Source organism: Lepisosteus platostomus, chromosome 3 (genome assembly GCF_059453375.1).
Source record: "Lepisosteus platostomus isolate fLepPlt1 chromosome 3, fLepPlt1.hap1, whole genome shotgun sequence".
NCBI lineage: Eukaryota > Metazoa > Chordata > Actinopteri > Semionotiformes > Lepisosteidae > Lepisosteus > Lepisosteus platostomus.
In genome coordinates, this window is record NC_142613.1 from 38,926,896 (window position 1) to 38,950,378 (window position 23,483).

General features: G+C 34.0%; 1 protein-coding gene across 4 annotated transcripts in view; it reads left to right on the forward strand.

Annotated features, from left to right (window-relative positions):
* The window catches only part of pak5 (p21 protein (Cdc42/Rac)-activated kinase 5), a 118,111-nt gene extending 96,436 nt beyond the window's left edge, over window positions 1-21,675 (forward strand). For all 4 annotated transcript variants that reach the window (XM_088625568.1, XM_088625567.1, XM_088625569.1 and 1 more), the window contains 6 exons: window positions 3,015-3,506; window positions 5,231-5,364; window positions 15,106-15,232; window positions 16,514-16,639; window positions 17,481-17,615; window positions 19,971-21,675. In XM_088625568.1, the coding sequence (XP_088481694.1) occupies window positions 3,015-3,506; window positions 5,231-5,364; window positions 15,106-15,232; window positions 16,514-16,639; window positions 17,481-17,615; window positions 19,971-20,126 (1,170 nt within the window). In that variant the 3' untranslated portion in view covers window positions 20,127-21,675. The remainder of the gene's footprint in view (window positions 1-3,014; window positions 3,507-5,230; window positions 5,365-15,105; window positions 15,233-16,513; window positions 16,640-17,480; window positions 17,616-19,970) is intronic.
* The last annotated feature ends 1,808 nt before the right edge of the window (window positions 21,676-23,483 follow it).

The window sequence follows — 23,483 nt, forward strand, 5'->3', positions numbered from 1 at the left end:
GCCCAAGCCTTGCACCACAAATGGGAATTGCAAGCTAATTGAACTAACAGAACGTCTAGAAAGTACAGGTATTCATTAGATAGGTAATCATTTGTAATAAACAGCACCTAAACGCTATATATTTACACATGCGCAACATCTGCGTAGAGGTCAGCTTGGGGATGGAAACATAGATTAAAGTCAGCTTCATTAATCAGTAAGTCGCAATACTCTGCATTCACAAATATAATCCTTTGTTTAATCCTTTGTCGTAACCTTTAACTTGAGAGTTAAATGAACATGCATCAGAATCCATTGGTCCAAGTTTTTCTCCTTCCTGTAATGGAGGAAAGCAGAATCTGTGGTTCAGGAGGCTACACTAAAATGAATTTGTTTTGAAATTGGCAGTGTGACATTGCAGACATATTTTCATAATGCAATTATTATACAATGTCTTTAGAAAGTATTTACCCACCTACCCCCAAACAATTGCAAATGTGGTTTGGCTATTAACTTTGCATGTGTGGGTTTGAGGATTTTCTCCCATTCTTCCTTGCTGATTTGTTTAAGCTCTGGTTGGATGGGGAGTATTGGTGAACGCAAACTTTCAAGTTCTTCCACAAATTCTAATTAGGATTCAAGTCTAGGATTTGGCTGTGCCACTCAAGGACATTCAACTTCTTCTTGAAGCCATTCCTGTGTAACTTTGACATATGTTTGGGGTTGTTGTGCTGTTGGAACAAGAATCTTCACCACAGTCTAAGGTTTTTTGCTAACTGAAGCAGGTTTTCCTTAAGGATATTACTGTATTTTACATTTACTGTATTGTTCTCTTTATCCTAAGAAGTTCCCTAGTCCCTGCCCCTAAAAATCATGCTTTGTGGCAGGGACGGTATTACATGGGCGATGAGCTGTGTGCAATTTGTACCAGGCCTAGTGCTTTGCATTCAGACCAAAGAGATCAGTTTTTAATGGATCAGACCAGAGAATCTTCTGCCACATTATCTCAGGGTCTGCCATGTTCCTTCTTGCAAGTTTCAGGTGTACTGTTAGCTTCTGTCTTGCCAATCTCCCAGAGAGTCTAAATCTTTGTAGGGCTGCAGAGAGCGTTACACTTGGTCAGATTCTCCATTCATAGAACTCTACAGTTCTCTCAGAGTGGTCATGGGGCTTTTGTTTACTTCTCTTGCCAAGGTCTTCTTGGGCAGTTGATAAGTTTCGGTTTTGTACTTTTTTCCATTTACTAATGATGGACTTAACTTTAAACATATTTTTAATGCCGTCCCCAGAACCATGCCTTTGTCATAATTCTATTACAGAATTATACGGACAGCATCTTGGTCTTCATGGTAGAGTTTCGGCACTGTCAGCTGAGGTACTTCATTTAGACAGGTGTATTTCTTCTGCAATCAAGTCAACTAATAACTGACCACAGTCAGACTCTATTCGAGTTCTGCAGTGATCTGACAAGGAAATTAGATGCACCTGTGCACAATTTGGAGTGTGATAGCAAAGGGGATGAATACTTACCAAATCAAAACATGATAGTGTTTCCATTTAAATTACATATAAAAAATCATGAATTTTCATTCCACCTCTTGACATTATATCATACTTTGTGTGGATCAGAGTAAAAAAAAATCATTTATAAATAGGATTTACAAATCCTTTTTACAAATTGTAAGAATATCCAATGGTTGTGAATACGTTTTGAAGGCACTATATAAGGTCATAATACATTTCAAACTGTGGTTTTCTATATTTATGTCTGATTTTTATTTGACACCAAATGTTTCCTTTAAGAGCATAAAACTTGCTTCACCTTGAAAAATACCTGGTTCCTGGGGCATAGAAATAGCATGATATGCAAAAAATCATTATAAATGTGGCAAACATGAATATTTTAAAACAAGGTCATACAGTGACTCACTTTAATTTGTCATGAGACTCAAAATAACCTCAAATGTTTTGTGTGTTTTTCAGTATGATTATCTAAATATCCCTTATAAATTATATTTGTTGATGCTGTTTATTCTAATTCATGTGAAAAAACAAGTACATTCCAGATTATATTAAATATTTTGTATGATTATCTCATGAGCATAGATAAACAGTCTGCTTTCATTTTTGGGCTATTTTTATTCAGAATATTGTTACAGTATATCAAAATTGACATTACATGAATAGGGAAGGCAGCATGGATAAAACAGACATTTCTATTGTTTCAACACATCTTTATCTTTTAGAGAAAATGAAGGAGGAAAAATTTAACAATTGTTTTACTAGGATTGCAGACCTATTTTGCACTCATAATCATCTTTTGTGCCATTTGTGATTAAAAAAACTACAATTTTAGATTTTCCCATTATCCTCCAGGCCAGCCTCATCAAACGTGGCATGTTGTATATGAAATATCTTTCAGATTCATTTGCTGTACAGTATGTTGGCAGAAAAACCTTCCTCCACAGAATTTAGGGTAACCACTGGCTCTTCTTGTCACGAAATAGAACAGGATACATTAAACATTAATTCTGTTCCAATCAATAGTGCCAGCTGTGTATGTTCTGTTGTCACTGATCATTTTTAGTCACTTCTGATTTCAGAAAACTATTGTACTTTTGAGGCCATACTCTCTATAGAAGAGTCAGTATTAGAATGTTTGCTGTGTCATTAATGTTCCATAATGTTTTTAGTAAAGTTACTGTTGCGATACATTTTTACACCTCCATTGAAATAATGTTCCGCCTTACTAAATCCTGCCGGTTTATAAATAACACTTTCTTATTTTTTGTTGACCAAAGAATTTTGATGAAACTTTTGATTACAGATTAATTAATGTTGTGATAATGTCTGATAATTAGTATTAACAAAATGCTAAATATGATATTTTAAATGTAAAAAAAATCTGTACTAAAAAAAAGGTCTTATAAATCGTTTGCATCCTGTAGAAAACTCTGAATTTCATAGGTTTTTCTGTTTAAATCTTCCAGTGAGGTATTTATACCAGAAGCCTTTTTCTACTTGTGTTTCTACAGGGGGATTATGAAAGAGCAGCCAGGGACATCTCGCAAGTGCCCGGTGCAGAAACGTACCCCAGAGTCCCTTTTAAACTACCTCAAATTCAAACCAAGCCAAGCTACCCTAGCAGTTTCCAGTTCCCAACAACTTACCACAAGCCCTCCCCCTACCACCACCCTCAGCCGCAGCCCAGTCCGCCCTACAGTGCTCAAGGTGCTTACTCGCAACCATCATCCCCTTATATACCTCCTGGTGCTTACCCTCCCCCGAGCTGGGGCTCCTCCTCAGATCAGCAGCCCTCAAGGGTGTCTCACGAGCAGTTCAGGGCTGCCCTGCAGCTCGTGGTGAATCCTGGTGACCCCCGAGAGTACCTAGATAACTTCATTAAGATTGGCGAAGGATCCACAGGCATTGTGTGTATCGCCACAGAGAAGCACACTGGCAAGCAGGTGGCAGTAAAGAAGATGGACTTGCGAAAACAGCAAAGACGGGAATTGCTCTTCAATGAGGTCAGCACGGTGAATGAGAAACCACTGTGCTTTCTCATTCTGTTTCCAATGTCTGCATGTCTTACTTTTTTCTGTCATTAACTCTTCCACAAAGAAGCATAATTTCAACTAGAAAAAGGAAACTTGAAACATGTTTGAGTATAAACTGTTTAAATATTGGGACACATTTTTGGTGATTAGTACCCTTTTCTTTATATATGTATATCTAGGTATTGTTAGATGCACAATATTTTAAATGAAATACAATATCTGGAATATGTTTATTTCTGCTAAGGGTCAAATCCTGTGCTGGAAGCATATGACTCAAAGCAGGTCTCTGCACTCTAACCTGGAATTCCATTCCATCACACGAAAGAATACATGCACACTTAAGATCACTTTATTGGCCATATACAATTTCTTGTATTAGGAACTTGTCTTTCTGCATACTAAGATTATCAGAGGAAACCAGAACATCCAGAGAAAACACACATGAACACAAGCAGATAAAAACTCCACATAGAAGGCAACCCAATCTAGTTTCAAACAAAGGAGCTTTAAGCCATCAGTGCTAATGGCCACAACATACTGTAAGGCTGTTCTATAATGAATCTAAATGATCTAAAAAGCATATTTCGAAAATGTAGACTTGGGGGACATATTGTATATTTAGATAAATCATGATGAAGTTGTTTCCTTTAGAAATAGTTACACACATATTATGAATTGGAAATGTAATGCTGTCCTGATATGAATAAAGCAACTTAAACTGTGATCTTGTAAGAAATGCAGACCACTGAGGTATTTTCAAACTTTGTATTGCACAAATGTGCATTTGTATTAGGTAGGAGCCTTAGATCAGATCCTTCTAGTGCAAACTATAACAATTTTGCACATAAACTTTAAAAAATGAAAGCAACATTCACTTTTAAATTAGAAGTCTTATGTATATCTTAGTTAAGTTTTAATTATATAGAAAATTAAAGACAGTTACTATAAATGATAGTATTGAATCTTATTTTCAAAGCATGACAATCTTATTTAAACTGCCAAAATTAAAATCCTCAAATTCAAAATCATGTTAATCTCCTTATGTTTTTTGATAAGGGTGATGATGTCAAATAGCTTTAAGATTTTAAAGAAAATCCATTTTTAGATATTGGCTTTAGCTTAGACTTACAGAATAAACATAAATTACTTTGCAAATAAATATTTTTATTTTATTTTTTCCCCCTTTTTTGCTGTAATTGTCATACAATTTCATTTTAATGCCCAATGTGGAACTTAAATTGAAGACCTTAGAGGCTAAAAATAAGATTTAAAAATGCACTTGTCAATACAGTAGTTCTATTTAGGAATCTACACTAATTTTTGTGTGATTAAATTGTTATTGGCCAAGAGCAGCCGATTACAGTTCTAAAACAAACTCTACATTAGACTTTGCTTTGATCTCTTCCATGCGAATTAGAATTCCCTGTATTTTGTTATTTTAACACAAGAGAATAGCTTGAATTGTATTGAATTGTAGTTTAACCTACTGTATCAGATTTTTTAATGAATTTTTAGCCATAAGCCTATTTTGTTGATTGTTCTACTGTATATTAAATGACATATAAAATGACATGTAAATTAAATGATATATAATATATATATACACTGTTTTAAAACAGTAAAGTATTTGCCTTTTATGTGGGTGTACTGTTATGAGATTTATAATTTGGATTTTCTTTTCTTTAATTATCCAGGTTGTTATAATGAGAGACTACCATCATGAAAATGTGGTGGACATGTACAATAGCTACCTAGTGGGAGATGAACTGTGGGTAGTTATGGAGTTTCTTGAAGGTGGTGCTTTGACTGACATTGTGACCCACACAAGGTAGGCTTGTGCGTTTTTAAAGAATTTAGTTTGTTTTTATTTTAATTTAAGACTATTCTTACCTGTTCTATATTCTCCACATCTCCCCAAAAAATCATACAATTAATCTTACATTTCAATTTCTTCATGAACAAGAAAAGAATTATAATTGTAATTTACATTTTATGTTTTATTATTTTACATTTTTATCTTTTGAGTAAATTGCTTTTCAAGCAAAGTATCGGGCTGTATTTGCCATCCTGTTATAACATCTAGTTAATAAAGATTTAAGTCAATATATAGCAAATATACTGTAGTTTTGGTGTTTGAATAATAATGAATTTTCATGAATACAACCTACAGGCTAGGTCATGTAGTTTTTAAACTGTTACATTTAGACAACGTGTGCAAACATTTATGTTGTGGTTATACTCTTAAACTTATTCAAGACTACAGTAGTCTCATAACCAGCTCCTAACCTTGCGTTGTTTTCGTTTTGTGATTGTACTGTAACTTCCCAAGGTCAGGTTTAACCAAATACATTTTAAACAAGATTGTTGAAATTTGCATGATACAGCCCAAAAGGTATAGCTGTAGCCTGTAATCTGTAATCATAATTGCCATTGCTTTAACACTACACTTATATTAACTGGCTTGTGACAATTTACAATACATGCAAAACGTGACTCGTGTTTGCCATAATATAACAATGAACCAGTAGATTAGGGTCATAAGTATAGTTGGCTATACTGCCCCATTATCCAGTGCCTTGCAAAATAATTAATCTGCCACAAATCATGAAATATACAAATTTTTAAGTGAACATTTTATTAAAAATATTAGTGCTCAAAATGAACACTTTAATGGGTTAACAAAACTTTTTTTTTTCTATTCAAGTCATGACTGTGGGCCACACAAGGAGGTTCACCTTCTTCTTGTTAGGCCATAGTGTAAATTTAGGTTTTTAGCAGACTGAAGTTTTTTTCTGTTTTTTCATTGCCTTTACTATGAACGTTCCTTTTCCCCTTAGATTTTGACTGGTCTCCTTGGATGAGAAACAGCCCTATAATTCCATCACCAACACATTTACCAGTAGGGATGATAATGATTGGGTGATGTGTTGCATTGAGTTTGCCCCAGCTGTAACACTTTACATTTAGATAAAAAAAAATAATTGTCTTGCCTGACTGCAAAACCTGACCACATGTTTGCTCCATCACTCCATGAGAACTTGGGTGTGACTCTGACATACAACCCTCCTTTTTAGAGTAACTGAGATATTGTTGACTCCTAGACTCATTTTCTTATGTTATTCATAGAACTTTGTAGCTTTTTAAAGTCATCGATGGCTTCATCGTGGCATCCATAACCACAAACCAAAGATATACTGGAGGTTAATTGGCTTCTGGGAAAATTGGCCCTGGTAGTAGTAGGTGTTGATCTGAGTCTGTGTGCCCTTTTATGTACTGGCATTCCATCCAGAATGTACCCCACCTTGCATCCTTTGCTTGCAAGGATAGGCTCTATCTCTCCTGTAATTCTGTATTGGATAAAGCAGTTAGAAAATGAATGCTGTCAGTATCAAATTGCAGAGTTGTTGCAATTTGTTGGACTGTCCCACATGGTTCCAATTTTCTGTTTTTTTGTCTGTTCTTATGATGGTTGAAGCAGAACATCTTATTCCCCAGGTAGCATTTTTCATAGATATGACACCTCAAGAAATGCTGATAACAACATGCAGTCTTCATAATGAAGATATTCATTATCTCTAGCGGGACTTGATTGTTTTTTTACCTGTTCTTTGAGTAATTAAAGTTGTACTTTTGAATAAACTGCAGTGTGCAGCAGTGGTTAGGCCTTTGCACTTGTAACTAGAAGGTTGTGTAAAAATCCCAAGTGAGAAAGGGTACTGCTATTGTCCCCTTGAGCCAACATTGCTCATCCAGAAATAGCTTTATAAATGCATACAAATAAAAATAGTTTGGGATAAAATAGCGAGCCCAATAAATTAGTAAAAGTGATTATTTGAACGGATTGTTACTCAATTATTTTGACAATCTAAACTGAAAACATCAAAAATGGACCCATAATGTTTCTATAAAAGCACATAGCTTTATTAGGACAGTAACAGTTGTGTGCAAAAGTTAAGGCACCCTAAATTAAATTGTTAAATAGTGTTTCAAAGAATCTCTAAGTTAACAGGAGGTGATAACCTCTACATGGCACAAAGGTAAACCCAACATCCTTCTTAAAATTATAATGCAAAATTACTATTCATTTGATGATTTTAACAGGAGAAAAAATAAAAAGTTTGGGCACCCTTCCAGTTGATTCAATGCTACGTTTTTTAACTAGTATTTTTCAAAGGCCCCAAAACTTGACCATTAGGCCTTAAAGACCGTGGTAAAGACTATACCAGGGTTGAACAAATATTCTGATCCTTCTAACCTCTTGGGTTGTGATTGTTGTTCTGCTTACCTTCAACAACCATGGACTCCCTTAAGCAGCTGTCTGAGGACTTGACAATAAATATTACTTACTGTTACAAAGCAGGAAAAGGCTATAAATAAGGTATCTAAATGCTTCCAGCTTGCATTTTTAACTGTCAGAAACATCATTAAGAAATGGAATTTAAAGGGACCTGTTGAAGTCAAGGCAAAATCGGGATGAACCAGAAAAATTGCTGATGTGAACTGTTCAAACACTGGTCAGATTTACAAAGCAGAACCCGGAGATCACTGCAAAGGACCTACAGAAACGTTTAGCTGAAACTGGAGTAGTTCTCCACAGATCCACAGTACAGCATTGTTTACACAAAAAATGATCTGCACAGGAGAGTTGTCAGAAGGAAGCCTTTCCTAAGATCTCATCACATACTGTAAGTCAACATTTTAAGTGAGGAAAACACAGTTACATTGATAAGCCAGAAAAAAAATATGGAGTGCTATAGACTGATGAAACAAAAATTGAACGTTTTGTTAATAACCACAGAAGATACCTTTGGAGAAAACTGGATGAAGCATTTGAAGAAAAAAATATATTGCCAACCATAAGCATGGGGGTGAATCTATTATGCTTTTGGATTGTGTGGCAGGGGCACAAAAAATATTGTGCAGGTGGAAGGAAGAATATGAACAATATAGGAAGAATGTCATGTATGAGCCTACATCATACAGACCTAGACAGGCCCAGCGCCAGGGGAAAAACCTGTAGGGGGGCATCTGAAATTCTGAGGGGGTGGTGATATTTCATTTGAAACGGAGCCATTGCAACTACCCAAGTGAAATCTCGCAACCATGCCACTGATTAGTGCTTCGTGTTGGAAGATAACGACGAGCAATCTGGTATTTAGCGATTAAGTACAGTTTTACGTTCATCAGCACAGATTATTATGCCTGACAAAATACCATATGCATTTATTTTTGCAGCTACAGTACATCAATGGTAACGAGGGTATGAATCATTAAGAAAAAACAGTTGTAAAACCAACAGAAAGCACAAACTTCTATAACTACAGTCGTATTTATATAACAATTGTAAGAATAAGGATAAACGACTGCAAGGAATCGGTCCACCTGAGCAAACAAGATCGTAATAATGTTGACACATTGTTCACATCAAACACTCTGATGTAGTAAATTCAGGGTTACTGTAGTTATCTGACCATTGATAAAGTACAACTATTTTTTAGGGCGCAAATTAAGTAAGCGAAAGTGTTCAAAATACTATTGTCCAAAACTGAGGGGGCGAGACAGTTCAGTTGAGGGGGGTGACACCCCCTTTTGCCCCCCCCCCCCCGGTGGTGCCGGGTCTGGACCTAGATAATTCAGAATTCTAGCCAATTCTAACAAGGTCCTCTCACATCACTCTGTCTTCCTTCCTTCTATATTTATAGTGCTCTATTGCTGTTGAATGCTCATCCTTTATTATGATTCTAATGATTCAAATTAAAGTTTAATTAACCAAAGTAAATAATCTAAAACACCCTTTGATCATCTCTGTTTACCTGACACTTACATCTAGGCAAGCATCTCAAAACCTGAAGTGCTGAGTAAGACCTTGAGTTGTGTAATCAAGAAGTGAACTGCCAACATGGTTAAACTTTGCCACCTCCATCCTCTGGTCATAACTATACTGATTATGTTGTTGTTTTTTCATCCGTACAGAGAATAGTACCTTTTTGAACTATGTCAGCAGTAAGGACAGCATGGTGCTGCAGTGGTTAGCTCTGCTGTCTCACAGTACTTGGGGCCAGGATTCAGTTCTGGATTCAGAGCCGGGGTAATATCTGCCCGGAGTGTTCTCCCTGTGTTATCCGGGATTTTGCCAGGTGCTCCTGTTTCCTCTCTTAGTCCAAAGACATACTTGTAGGTAATTGGCTTTGGGAGTGAGTGTGCGTGGTTGTCTCTGTGTGAGCCCTGCGATGGACTGGAGTCCAGTCCAGGATGTTACCTGCCTTGCACCTGTTGCTCACCAGGATAGGCTCCGGCTGCCCTGCAAACTTGTATTGGGAAAAAGCATTTGAAAATGGATGGAGGAGGATGTCAGTAGTAACAATTCAAAAATCCTATATAGCACATGCTTTTGTGTGTATTTTAATGCTGTGGTTTGGAACACAAAATCAAATTAAATGCAAAGAAGTGCACACACCTGTCTATTTGCCTAATTGTATCAGTTTATTTAGGTTTATTATCAGGTATTTAAATGTTATGTGTACATTTTAATTATATTGCAATATAGTTAATATGATAAGAAGGTTAATTAATGTTTGGGCATAAGTGTAAAAACCTCTGATTAAAGAACAACGGGACATTCAGAATAAAATGGATATTTTATTGAAACTCGTCTTCTTGCAGAATACATGTACATTCTAAATATGCATGTATAGCACTGAGAGAAAACACTTTCCACTTTCTTACATCTTAGGATACTTGCAGGCATCATTTTGAAACTCTTACTAAAGCTTTTTCAAAGGATAGCCCCTTGCTATTGTGTTCTGTTTTCTTCTGCTGTTGTGTATAAGTGCAGTTGTCTGTATGTACTGTATAATTATAGTTATTTCTGTTACACATCTGTCTATGTGGCGGACTGTCAGATGATAATTACACTGTTTTGTGAAGATCCACACTCTCATTGGTATAAATCGTGAGATTATGTACAGTTTAATTAATTTTTCAGGAGATCTCATTCCTGGTCGTGCAGTGCAATTTTGTGCTGCTTTGCATTAGACTTTTGAAATGCAAATGTGTTTTTTTTCTTCATTGGCAGAAGCACCTCTTTTTAAACTCTTAAGTTAAATGTGTTTTTACTTTCACTATACAGTAAATATGGGATTTATTTGAATCACAAAGGACTTTTAAACAACCTTCTGGAGCAATGAAAAAATCTTGTAAATAAAGGACTGTTCTAGACTCCATTTGAAACAAAAGCACAGCTTACAATATTTTTTTTTACCTAACATTTTGTCTATTTAAACAATAATCCATCGGTTCAAATACATTTCCAAAGTACTGTTTTGTTTTCCTGTGGATGATCAAGTTGTTTCTCAAGTTTGATGAATGTATGATGATAATAATTTCATCATCGACACTTTTTATAAATCAAAATAGGTTTTGTCCTACTGTACGTATTTTTGTACACAGTTGTGCTAACTAACCTAATCCTGACTATAATTGTTAGTGATTCCTACTAATGCAACAGTGATTTAAGAAGGTACAGTACGCATGTACTGTATCAGTATACATATTAAATTAATTCTAAATTAGAATTATTTGTATTTATATCTGATGTAAATCATTGTTAATTAATGCATTTTACAGCATTTCTCTATTACTGAATTTACCTATATTGGGGAAAGCTGTTCATCTCGCTTCACAGGAGAAAAAAAAATGAATGTGAAGCTATGTGCTCACTGTTTTGAGATTATTTTAATCAGCAACAGCAAAGTAAAAGTTACCTAGGTAACTTACTGTAATGTACACCAATACTAATACATTAGGAATAAAGCCAACATCCATACAGTACAAACGTCAATTCTCTAAAACCATATTGTAAACTAACAAATGTTTAAAAAACAGAGAAGGCTGCTTGGTCCATCTAGCTCATTTACGTTCAGTAGGTGTTATCATTTAATTGATCAAAAGATCAAATCCAGTCATTTCTTGAGAGTAGACAGGGAATCAGTTTAAAAAACATAGCTAGGTTTTTCCAGACCCCAACAGCCCTTTGTGTAAAAATGTGCCTTACTGTATGTGTGTCCTTAGTTTGGTGCTACAGTAAACCTACATTTTATTGTTGCTTGTATTATGAATACTGTTGCAAAAATTGTTGGTTTTCACATAATTCTATACTCATAATAGGTATTTCAGATTTTTTTTTCCATTTTCCAAGGTAAGAAACAGTGCCAAAAAATAGGTGTCCTCTATGTTTCTCCTTGCAGCTCTGTTCTCCCACTTCTTTGTAAACAGTATGCTCCTCCATCATTTAGACTTGGGCTACTGCCAGGGAAGTGTAATGATTGGTGCTGAATTATGTGGAGCTTTTGTACCTCATACTAGTGTTAATTAGGAATTAATGTGGTGATTTCAATCGAGTGTCATCTGAAGCTTTCAACGGTAAAAGCTATGCGCAGCAGTGTACAGCAACACCTATTTCCCAGTTTTTTATTTCCAAATTGTTAAAATAATACTAGATGAACATGTGTTATTTTCTTTGTCTGAGAGGTGTTGGGGAATCAGATTTTCTGCTTCTTAGTACTTCCCCCACATCATGACACATCCCAGATTAGCTGCCAGGGTCTTTTATGTCTGGGTTGTTTATATTCCTTTGAGTTTCAAAATGTTTGATTATATTACTTCATGATTCAGTCCACACCTAATGGTTTTAGGCTCCTTGGGGAGATCATGATGGAACTGAAGGAAGATCATTAATTTCTCTTGAGTAAGGCGGGAGAGCCAGGGGGAAGACTGTCCATGGAATAGGATCAGGCAGCAAACATGGGTTTTCTGTTCCACATCATTACTTAATATTTTGTAATATAAATAGAAAATTGTTTACCCATATATATGTAGAAAAAATGATGATTTTATCATTATATGTCTCCTTTTTCTACATAGTTAATTGATTTGAAAAATATATATACAATAACAAATATCAATATGTTCTGAACAAGCCCTTTTGTTTCTCGCTCTCAGATTACAAGGAGATGGGAGAGGGTGAAGATTATAGTAAACAGCAAAGTGTTGCTTTTAAAGTTTTATATGACCAGTCTTTTTAGTTAAACTATTCAAAGCTGTGTTATTTATTCACACAAATGTTGTCAGCATGACCTGGAAATAGCAAATCACACAACTACAATTGAGCAGTGTACCATAATCCATTTGTATAGTACTGCAGAAATGAGACTTCAGGAATTATTTAATTGAAAGATGTGTCATTATTTTTTAAGAATACGAATAGGCCCTTATGCTCATTCTTGTGCAAGTGCAGTGAGCACCTGAGAGCTGATTCTGAGCTTGGCTAAAAAGCAAAAAAGGTAGCAACAACAAAATGAAAACCACAGAAAGAAGAGAAGGCAGAGTAAGAGTCTGGTTCAAGGTTGTATGCAGAGGGACTGTCAGATTTTGACTGCTTTCCAGTGAAGAAACTAATCAAACAAGTCAGAAGTCTGTAACTATATGTGTCAGGCTCCATTTAGGTTGTGTTATAATTTATGAAGCATTGAAAGAATTCCTTCTGTAGGCACTGACCGTAAATCATGAAACGTTTTTATTGATATACTGTGTTACACTTATTTTTAAAAACAATGTATAACCTGACAATACTGGCAATATAAACTTAATTACAACCGTTATTCAAGACAAAACAAAATTAGGCGTCAGATATGTTTAAGATTATCCATGTTGCTCATCACAATTACACTGAAAATTTTGGAGGTATAGAGACCTGTGCCATCAACTAAGCTAGGTAAATGTTTGCTCTAAATGATTTTTGAATTATAGTAATCAATTGTTTGAGGTTTTTATAGATGCATCAAATGAATGTGTTTTTGCGTTCCTCATTTTCATCAGATTCATTTCTCGAATAAAAATTTGACTAAAAGATTCCAGTTCATTATTTCTCTTCATTTTTACTAGCCCTACCAATATGTAATGTTTTCCTGCCATAAAAAAATATTTTTCACAGCATGCCTTATCATCTTTGTCTTTTTACAAGCTGCCTGCACCCTACAGTTTATGCGCAATTTATTATTTGTAACATTTTCATACATCATTAATTTATTTTCATTCTGTCTGTTTTTTGCTCATGTGCCTTGTGGAAATGAATGTGGTGCAGAAGCAGGGTAAAACAGCTCTTTAAATTATACTCAGTAATTAAAAAAACAAATACAAAGTTATATAGCATTTTGTTTCTCTCCATACACAAAATGATATAACATCATTTATTCTTTTACATTTTACTGTTAGTAACTGAAAAGTAACTGTTTATCAGATTCTCTGATATTACTGTAGTACTTACAGGTTATATGTCATGCTTTTTATTAATCTTGTAATCAATAATGACAAGCTAATTTAATCAAGCCAGCATGATAATATTCTTATTAAGGTGGATATATTTTTCATTTGCTGCTGCTTTGTGATCTGATGTGTCTGTTTAAAGTTTTGTAATGCAGATAGTTTCTATGGTAACATGCAAAAAATCTAAAGTACTTCATGCAAGGTGTTGATATATTGAACTCATGGCACAAACTATATTAATTTTATCTTTCGGAGAAAGTTTTCTGGAAACTTTGTACAACTACAGGCAGACATTTTGCATAATTTTGCATAGTCTATTGTACAGTTTTGGCACAACATATCTTGACACATTTTGTACACTACTTGCTATGTAAATTGCCATTACATTTTCTATTTTGTTGCTTTTATACAGTGCCCATCTCTTTCTAATTTTATGATTCCTGTCATATGATTTTAAAGTACATCAGAGCTGGTCATCTACAGCCTTTCCAATCTGGTTTTTCAAACATATTGCTACAACCAGCTCCTTTATGATTTGGAACTGATACTAAGATGAACTGATATAGCAATGAAGTGCATTTTAGTATCATACTTTCAAAATGGATCTGAATTGGAAAGGCCAAAGGTTGTGCAGCCCTGTCTTATATTTTTCTAACCTATTTGCAAAATAACATTGAATTTAATTTGGTATGTACTGTATGTACTTTTTCAGCCATTGCCCCATGTTTTGTATCCTTGGCAAATTTAACAATTTTATTGCTGTCACTTTGGTATATAATCTATATACAGTACGTATGAAGAACAGCTGTCCTACCACTGAAATCCATGAGACTCAACCATGCTCAACCAGACTCAACCATCACAGATGCTTCTCTGTATCCTATGCTCATGTCAGTTTTGAATCTACATTGCACGGCATTAATTCACAGAACCGTACATTTGACAATCACTCTTTCTCCTTTCTTTCTTGGCTGTTGCCAATGCATCTTTGTAGCCTGAAATATACCAGATCTAACAAAATAGGATAGAAGGGAAAGCTGAGGTGTAATTCTTAAGATTTTAAATAACATGGTCATGTGAATTAAAAAATTGTAGCAGTGAATTATTTTTTCTAACATCGAAAGACAGGGTAGAAATACAATATGTTTGATAGACATAAACACAACATCAAACCGATTTTATCCAAACCAGTATTCAACTTTACTAAAACTTTCCTAATATATATATTTTTTTTTTTGCATTTCAGGATGAATGAGGAGCAGATAGCCACTGTCTGCTTGTCAGTATTGAAAGCTTTATCATACCTTCATACGCAAGGTGTTATTCACAGGGATATCAAGAGTGATTCCATACTTCTTACAAGCGATGGAAGGGTAGGCATTTTTAAGTAGAATCTCTTGAGGCTAAAATGGCATTTGTTATGCAAGAATGCATCCAATTACAATTTTAAAACATCTTTTATTATTCCACTTGTTCAAAATTGATCTAATGTAATTTAGCTGAAATGAAATGTTTTGTTCCAAATGCTAATTAAGATGTGCTGTTTCTTTTAGTCAAACATTTTCTCATTATATACAGTTCATTATAATGTTTGAATCTATACATAGCTGTTTGGTTGAATTCTTATGAATTCAAGAGGACAATGAATCATACATGCTTGTTGTGTTATAATATTTTTGGTGATTAAACCTGCCTGTAATATAATTATAATGTAGTCAAGCTAATGTTGCAACATGTTAGACAAGGCAAACATTATCTTTAAAAGCAAAGAATATTGATGTCATGTGATATCATGTGTAAGGTTTATTATTACATATATCCTCATATGTAATATGAGGACGATTATTACATATCCTCCTCAATTCCTCGGCTAACACCTCTGATATCACTTAGCTATACAAGAAGTCCTAATTCCTTGAAGTTTTACTTATTCATGCCTCATGAAAATCGTTAATTGTGCTTGAAATTTGTTTTTAGATTACTAAAATATTTGTGTATTTTAAATGTTAATACTCAAAAAAATGTTTGTTGGTATGGATATTTGTAATTCATAGTTAACAGTTTAGTAGCAAGAAGTAATAGAAAATAGAGAAAGGCTATTCGAATTTCACTTGCCTTCCATCGTTTCCATATCTTCAAAAAAAGAGGTTAAAAGTAAATGACTCAGGTAGAAACAGAAATCACTATGTTCTTTAGAATGACATTTAAATGAAGAAAGTGAAGAGAATGGGGTATATAGAGAATACATTACAAACATTATATTAATTGTTCAACACCTAATAAAACTGCTTCCCATTTAGCTGACAAACTTCCACATCAAAAGTGTAGTTTGGTATGTTAATGCAAGACTCATTTGGCTTATTAGTATTATTTATTATTTTCATTGTGTGATTTGCTGTTATGGTTAATGAAAATGAACCTTAGTGGCTGTTAGGTTCTTACATTACACTTATTTTATATGTGATGTTATCATGAAAACATATCTTTAATCATTAATGAATTTACATAAATTAATTTTCAAAAGAAAAATGAAGTAGGTATGTATTGGGCAGATAACCTTCATTATCTTTTTATTTTACAAAACAAATGTACTGTTTTGAATTTGTACAATAATGATTGTGATCCTCAACTGAAGCATATAGTATTTTTGACAGATCAAACTTTCAGACTTTGGCTTCTGTGCACAAGTATCCAAGGAGGTTCCTAAAAGGAAGTCACTGGTTGGCACACCTTACTGGATGGCACCAGAGGTGATTTCTAGGTTACCATATGGAACTGAGGTAAATGTCTAAATCTTTCAAATTAAAACTAAGCACACACCTTTTGAACATTAATCATTTCACTACAGGCATTTAAAATATAATAAAAAATGATATGCAGAAGGTGATTTACTATTACCTTTACTCTGCCTGTTCTAAAAAGTAATTCAAGATAATTGGGTCTGGTATCCACCAATAGCTTCATATATATGAATTATACTGAACCACAGTTTCTTTTAGGTGTTATAGATGATATCTTAAATATTAATGTTCATAGTTCTTTTGCTCTATCATGTTTCTGTTTTCAATGGAATATAATTGGCAGGAGAATTTGGCATACTTTTAACAAATAAAATTGGCCTGATTGAATTACAATATTTACAACAGCTCCATTTTAACACAATAGTTATTTTAATGCATATTTGTATAAATGGCATTGGAATATAAAAGTGCAAAGAAAGAAAATATTAATCTCCAGATACACTGCCACTTGGCTTACATTATTGTCTTTTGAGAATGTGGGTCTCCAGTTCAGTGATATTGATATTCAGTGATATTTATTGGAGCTACAATGTAGGCTTTAGAGGTGGATTGTTTTAACCTGTAAAAAATTTAAACTGAATAATTAAAAAATGAAAAGAAAAAGTAATCGGAGGAGAGAGGCACAGAGAGCTTGCCTATGCAGAAATTGTTGTTGTTCTAGTTTTGGAATTACTTCATTTTTGATGTTATAACTTTTGAGTGTGCAGTTTTAAATGAATTAGAGAATTTTCTGCACTCTCTTTTTTTTTATCTTTTTTGTGATTGCCGAAATTTCCAACAGGTGCTGGCCTTCTTCAGCTGTCTTTCACTTTCCTTACAGGTGGATATATGGTCCCTGGGGATCATGGTCATAGAAATGGTAGACGGAGAGCCTCCTTATTTTAATGAGCCACCTCTCCAAGCTATGAGGAGGATACGGGATAACCTACCTCCAAGGTTAAAGGAGTCTCATAAGGTTTGGGTCTACTAACTTTGTAGACTGCTACCATCTAGTATTATATGTTTCATGAATGTGGTAATCCATAAGCAATTAAAATTATTTAAATGTTATCTGTCTGTGGTTTGATATACCTCAAAAGAGAAAAAGAGGTTAAAGTAGCTTCAACCTGAAAGACATGAGGGTGCACCTTATTGATCTTGGGGGACAAAAATGTGGGAGAACCTCATCTCACAAGTGGGTTTCTCCTTTTTCTGAATCTATTAGCTTCTTGGGAGCTGAAAACCCCAGAGCTTCACAAAGATCCAATGCACCATGCCAATTCTAATTTTCTTTCTCTACTGCAAAATATGCTGGTGAGTTGAGGAATCAAACTCTGGTCACTAAATCGAGCAAGTAACCACATTTCAAAAGTGAAGTCTGTATTGTAATCTGTATAGCAATAAAATTCTCCTGCAGCAGGAGGCCCAGCCTTATGGCATAGGGGAGTTTTTTTGTCATCTGAGGAGTAGCACTACACTATACTGAAGCTGGAGTTCATGCTAATGTTAGCCTACAGTTAGCCATGATCAAATTCCCTGAAGGGCAAAACAACACTGATATACTGAACACACCAGAAGCAGTGCAGTGACCCAGACAGTAGAAAGTGTTGCATATTGTTTTTTGCTATGTAAATCTACTTTTAGTCACTTAAGTAAAAACACCATACAATTTCTTCATGTCCGCTTAGAATAGCACTGAATATTTTAATGAAATATTGGTTTTGTTTTTATATTTCATATGTTAACAAGCAATACTTTAATTTCTTGACACCCCCAAAGATTTTTCTAAGTAATGAAACAAGATTAAACCTGCATTAAAATTCTACTTTTTATGTTAATATCAGTATGAATCTGCAGTACAGTATATTGTGGCTTTCCATGGCTTCCTGTTTCATTACTGTAGATATAAAAATCAGGTAGCATGCATGTTAAATCTATAACCATGGATGAAAGCAAAGAACTCACAAATGAAGAGACCAAAAGTTGTTGGTTGTTAGAGAATTATAGTCAGAGAATAACAGACCTTAGTTGCATCTTGGGTTCACCAAAGTCTCCAAATCTTCAATTAGTCACCACCTCCTTGCCAATAGACTATAGGGAAGGGCAGCCAGAAAAAATATTCAGACCAACCAACAAATGTAAGCACCTAGAGTTTGCTAAACAACCTTCGCAGTTGGATTGGAACTGAGTGCTATGCTCAGAAAAAAACCAAGATGTATCCTGTATATGCAGTGTCATAAGCAGAATATCATGCTTACTGTAAAATGTGGTGGTGGATCTTTAATGTTATGTGACTATTTTGCTTTAGCTGGTTCTAGGGTCCTTGTTAACTTAATTGCCATCATGAACTCTACCAAGCACCAGGATATTTTAACCAAAAGACCTGGTTGCCTGTGCTAAGAGGCTTAAACGTGGTTGCAAGTGCATCTTCCAGCAAGAGAGTGACCCAAAGCACACCTCAAAATCTATAATGAAATGGTTAATTGACCATAAAATTAATATTTTGCAATGATCATCTCAGTCTCTGGACAGAACCCCATTGAAAACCTGTGGTTGAAACTGAAGTGGGCAGTCTATAAAAGCAGATTAAAGGATATCAAATATCTGGAATGATTCTGTTTGGGGGAATGCTATAAGATCCCTTCCAATGTGTTCTCTAATCTCATAAAACATTTTTAAAAAGGCTCAGTGTTGTTATCCTTGCAAGAGGAGGGTACACTATGTCCTGAAAACACAGGTGCCAATAAATGTGCCACTTAATTTTGGAACGAAATGTATTATTTCAGAAATGCATAATTTGGATTGATTCAATTGAATCATTAATATGGTAAACATATATTCCACATATTGGAAAATTACAGTATTTTACCCCTGCTTGAACCTAGTTTTACCACCCATATTGTTCTGACTATGTACTGTAGCACAATCCTCTGATATTGAAATGTTCATGCATTCAGATATCATTTTAAGATTTTAAGAAATAAGAGACATATTGAGAAATAGGATTATATAATCTAAACTTTCTAAACAAGTTCTGGAAATATTTGTTTTTGTGACAAAAGATCTCAGCATCATTAATGGTTTTATTTTCTCCTATTGTAATAATAAGTAGTGATTGTAGAAAAACTTGTTCAAATTTATAATTATGGCCTAAAAACTCCAAACTTAATTTATTCTGTGTTATGTAACTAGTTGCATTCCTGAAAAAATAATTTTGTAAATATGAACAATGACGTGGTGTTTAATAACTTTGTATAGACATAGATGTCTTATATTTTTCCATGACTACCCTGTCAGATTTCCCATTCTGAATTTGTATTCTATGTGTTAGGTGTCGTCTGTCCTGCGAGGATTTCTGGACTTGATGCTGGTGAGGGAGCCTTCGCAACGAGCCACTGCACAAGAACTGCTGTGTCATCCATTCCTGAAGCTCTCAGGGCCCTCTTCCTGCATTGTACCCCTTATGAGGAACTACAGGCACCGCTGACATCCTGCTCAGTAGCTCACCTCTGTTGCAAGACTGGCTTCAAGTAACTATACCTTTATGGTAGCAAAAGACTAATTAGCTTAAGAAAATTGTGCTGATTAGAATGAGAGACATCTACTTTTTGTGCAGTCATTCAAAGCACACAGATCTCACAGTTTTGGAGGACTTTTAGCCCTTACAGAATTTCTGCCTACGGAGCAGGAACCCTTTGCGGCTATGATTTAATAGTTTTCTATGTACTAGCGGTAAGTTTTGAGCACAGCACATCTTATCTGTAGACTTCTAGCACTTTTGGGGCTCAATTTCTTAGGAATATCATAGTATCTGGCTTCCAGTCAGCATAGTTGATGAAGCACCATGAAACTACTTGCTTCTGTCAGATAAATAGATTACAGCACATTCAGGACTTATCAATGGAGTCTTACTTAAAGAAATTTATATGGCCATTTTCTATGTGTTGGAAGGCTGGCCATATTTCTCTGGTTTAAGGAAAAGCACTTTTCTTTTTTAACACTAGCAGTGTAACGTATTTTAGATTAATTGTAATATTCTGTACAGTTTTTGATAATTTGCAGTATGTTGTTGTGATGTAATCATTGTGATATGAGCAGTATTAAATATAATTTAATTAAAAATTTCAGAAAAGGTCTTTCCTACTATTTATAATCCCTTTATAGATAATAAATGAACCTAAACTGTGATACTGTCTGTGTGACAACCAGAATATATTTCATAACGTACATGAGGGCAGGAATAAATCTTTGTCAAAAATGGGAATGACAGATTTTTTTGTATATTGATAGTATTATTTATTTTTGAATTGGAGAATTGATTTATTTTTCAGTAGGGTTTCTTTTTCTTTTTTTTATACCAACAGATAATGGTGTTGATTATCTTAATCAAGTAAGCAATATTTTCATCTTCTGTGACTTTATTTAATAATTAGAAATATCCATATCAATTATTTTAAAATAGATTTTCAGAAAGTAAAGAAATGGTGTTTAATATGGACATTACATTTTTTCAACAGAATTTAAAAAATACACTGAGTGAAGGCCTTGCCTGTTTTGCCGAATTTTAAAATGAGAACTTGTTTAATTGTTTATGTATTTCCAACACAAAGTTGTTCCAAAAACAGTTAAAGAAATATGAAAAACATAATATACAATTGATAAAGAGTAAGCCCTATTCATCTTTGATGTTAACCTATTTATCCTCCATTAGACTTCCAAGCCTGATGTAGAATCTATATTTCAAAACTGTTTCACTCCACATAGATTCTTGTTATGTTTTTGGAATTAAAATTTAATGTGTTTTGTAAATATGAACACATTAACGTGTGCTGCTGTCTAAACCTTGATGAATGTTAAAATTTGAATGACTAATAATTAAATGTGGTGTTGCTTGTTGAGTGAATTCGCATGTTTGTTATCAGTTAAACTGGTTTTCAATAAAAAAATAAAATGAAAGATTTATTGTACATACTTTGTCAACTGTATCTCCCAGGAAACGTCGTTCAAACATGTGTTAATTATTTTATAATCAGCACTTCCTAATGTCACTAGCTTTTTATTTTATCTTACTGCTTTTGTTATCTTTTTCTGGTTAACTGTTTTGAATAATAATAATGATAATATCAACAATAACTGTGGCAGATAACTTGTCTTTTACAACAAAATATATCACCTTATTTCCTGATGATTAAAATCTGGACATGTTTAATTTTCTTAGTGTTATGCTACAGTATCTAATATAACAATAACATAAAAATGTAATGTTCATCAGAACTGCTTTATCTCACTTTAATAGTCATTGCCATTTTCATGCATGGTTCTCTCCTGAGTTAAGTATAAGCTAACTGTAAAAAACTTTAATGCTGAAGTAAATATGCTTGAATAATAAATTAAAAATGTCTGCATTTAGCCTATTTAGGTAATTTTGTGGTTACTAGTTAAGCTGAATCAAGTATTGACATACACAGAAGTGAGCAGTCGGGTGTCACACCCGAAGAAGGCTCCACAGCGGAAATGTTGTGTTTCCTTTCTTCTCTTTACAGCATGGAATAAACCTATTACTTGTTCCTTTGCAGCCTACCCATGCTGACGCAGCTACCCACCTGAACTACTTATGTTCATAGTGCTATATTACCCAGATTTAGGATTACAAAAACTAAATTAAACATCTTCTGATGGATGTTTGCCCAGTCTTTAATCTAACATTTTGGAGTTTCCTTTGCTTCTTCCATTGTGTTTGCTAATCATTCTATTTTTGTATCATCTGCAAACTTACACATACTGTACAGTAGCTAGTTTAAAAGCCTGGAATCTGAAAGAGCAGTGGTCCCTGTGGTAATCTGTGTACTCTGCCTAATTCCTAACTATACTTCAACAAACTGATCTGCAAAATATTGTTTTATTGTGTTGATAATTCATATATAATAATAAGATAATTCAAATTTAGACTAATTTTGTGAAACTGATGTTTGAAACAGGTTACAGTTAGTAGTGATCAGTTGAATTGAACATTTTAACTAGGTATTTAAATTATTTCAGTTAAACTATGAAAGAGTTTGTATTTTGTTCAGGAAAATTTACAGTTTTACACAATTTACTGCAAATTGGCAGCAGCTCAAATGTAAATTGGAAGCTTTATAATCAATGGTCCCTTGGACCTACAGTAACTTTGGTGGAAAATTTGGTGGTAATAATAATTAATTTGGATATTATGTGGTGGTAATTATTTTGTAATTTAAAATATTGGGTAAAATACAACTTTGGCATTTTTCAAAATTAATGATACATTGTGCTCCTAAAATACCAGCTCTCACCACATTGCATAGTTAAAGTAAAACAATAGCAGTGTGAGGTTTTGGTTAGCTATACATATTTTATTATATTACACTATTATATTATGTATATTATATTATACTAAATATCATGAACTTTGTATACAATTGCACACACATTGAAAATAAAGAAGATAAGGGATAATGTAATAAATTACAAACCCCCTGTAATTTGGTTTTCTTCAAGGTTTCTTAACATAAAACAATATTTCAAATCGTAAACATTAATGTAAAATTGTACACAGATAAGTGTACTTTATTGCCCTTACTATACATAACTATAAGATAAATTTCAAGTGGGCTATACAATAGCCAAAAACCTAATGTTGCAAAGATTGTTTTCTAAGGCATTTGCTCTTGCAGGTCTCTTTTGTTTTCAGTTTTGTTTTAAACATTTCAAATGTTTTATTATATATCAAATAATGGTAATATATTTTGCAATGTTTTAATATTACTATTATTTTAAATAAAGTTCTTCATTAAACCTTACTCCATTTTCTCTATGGTTATTG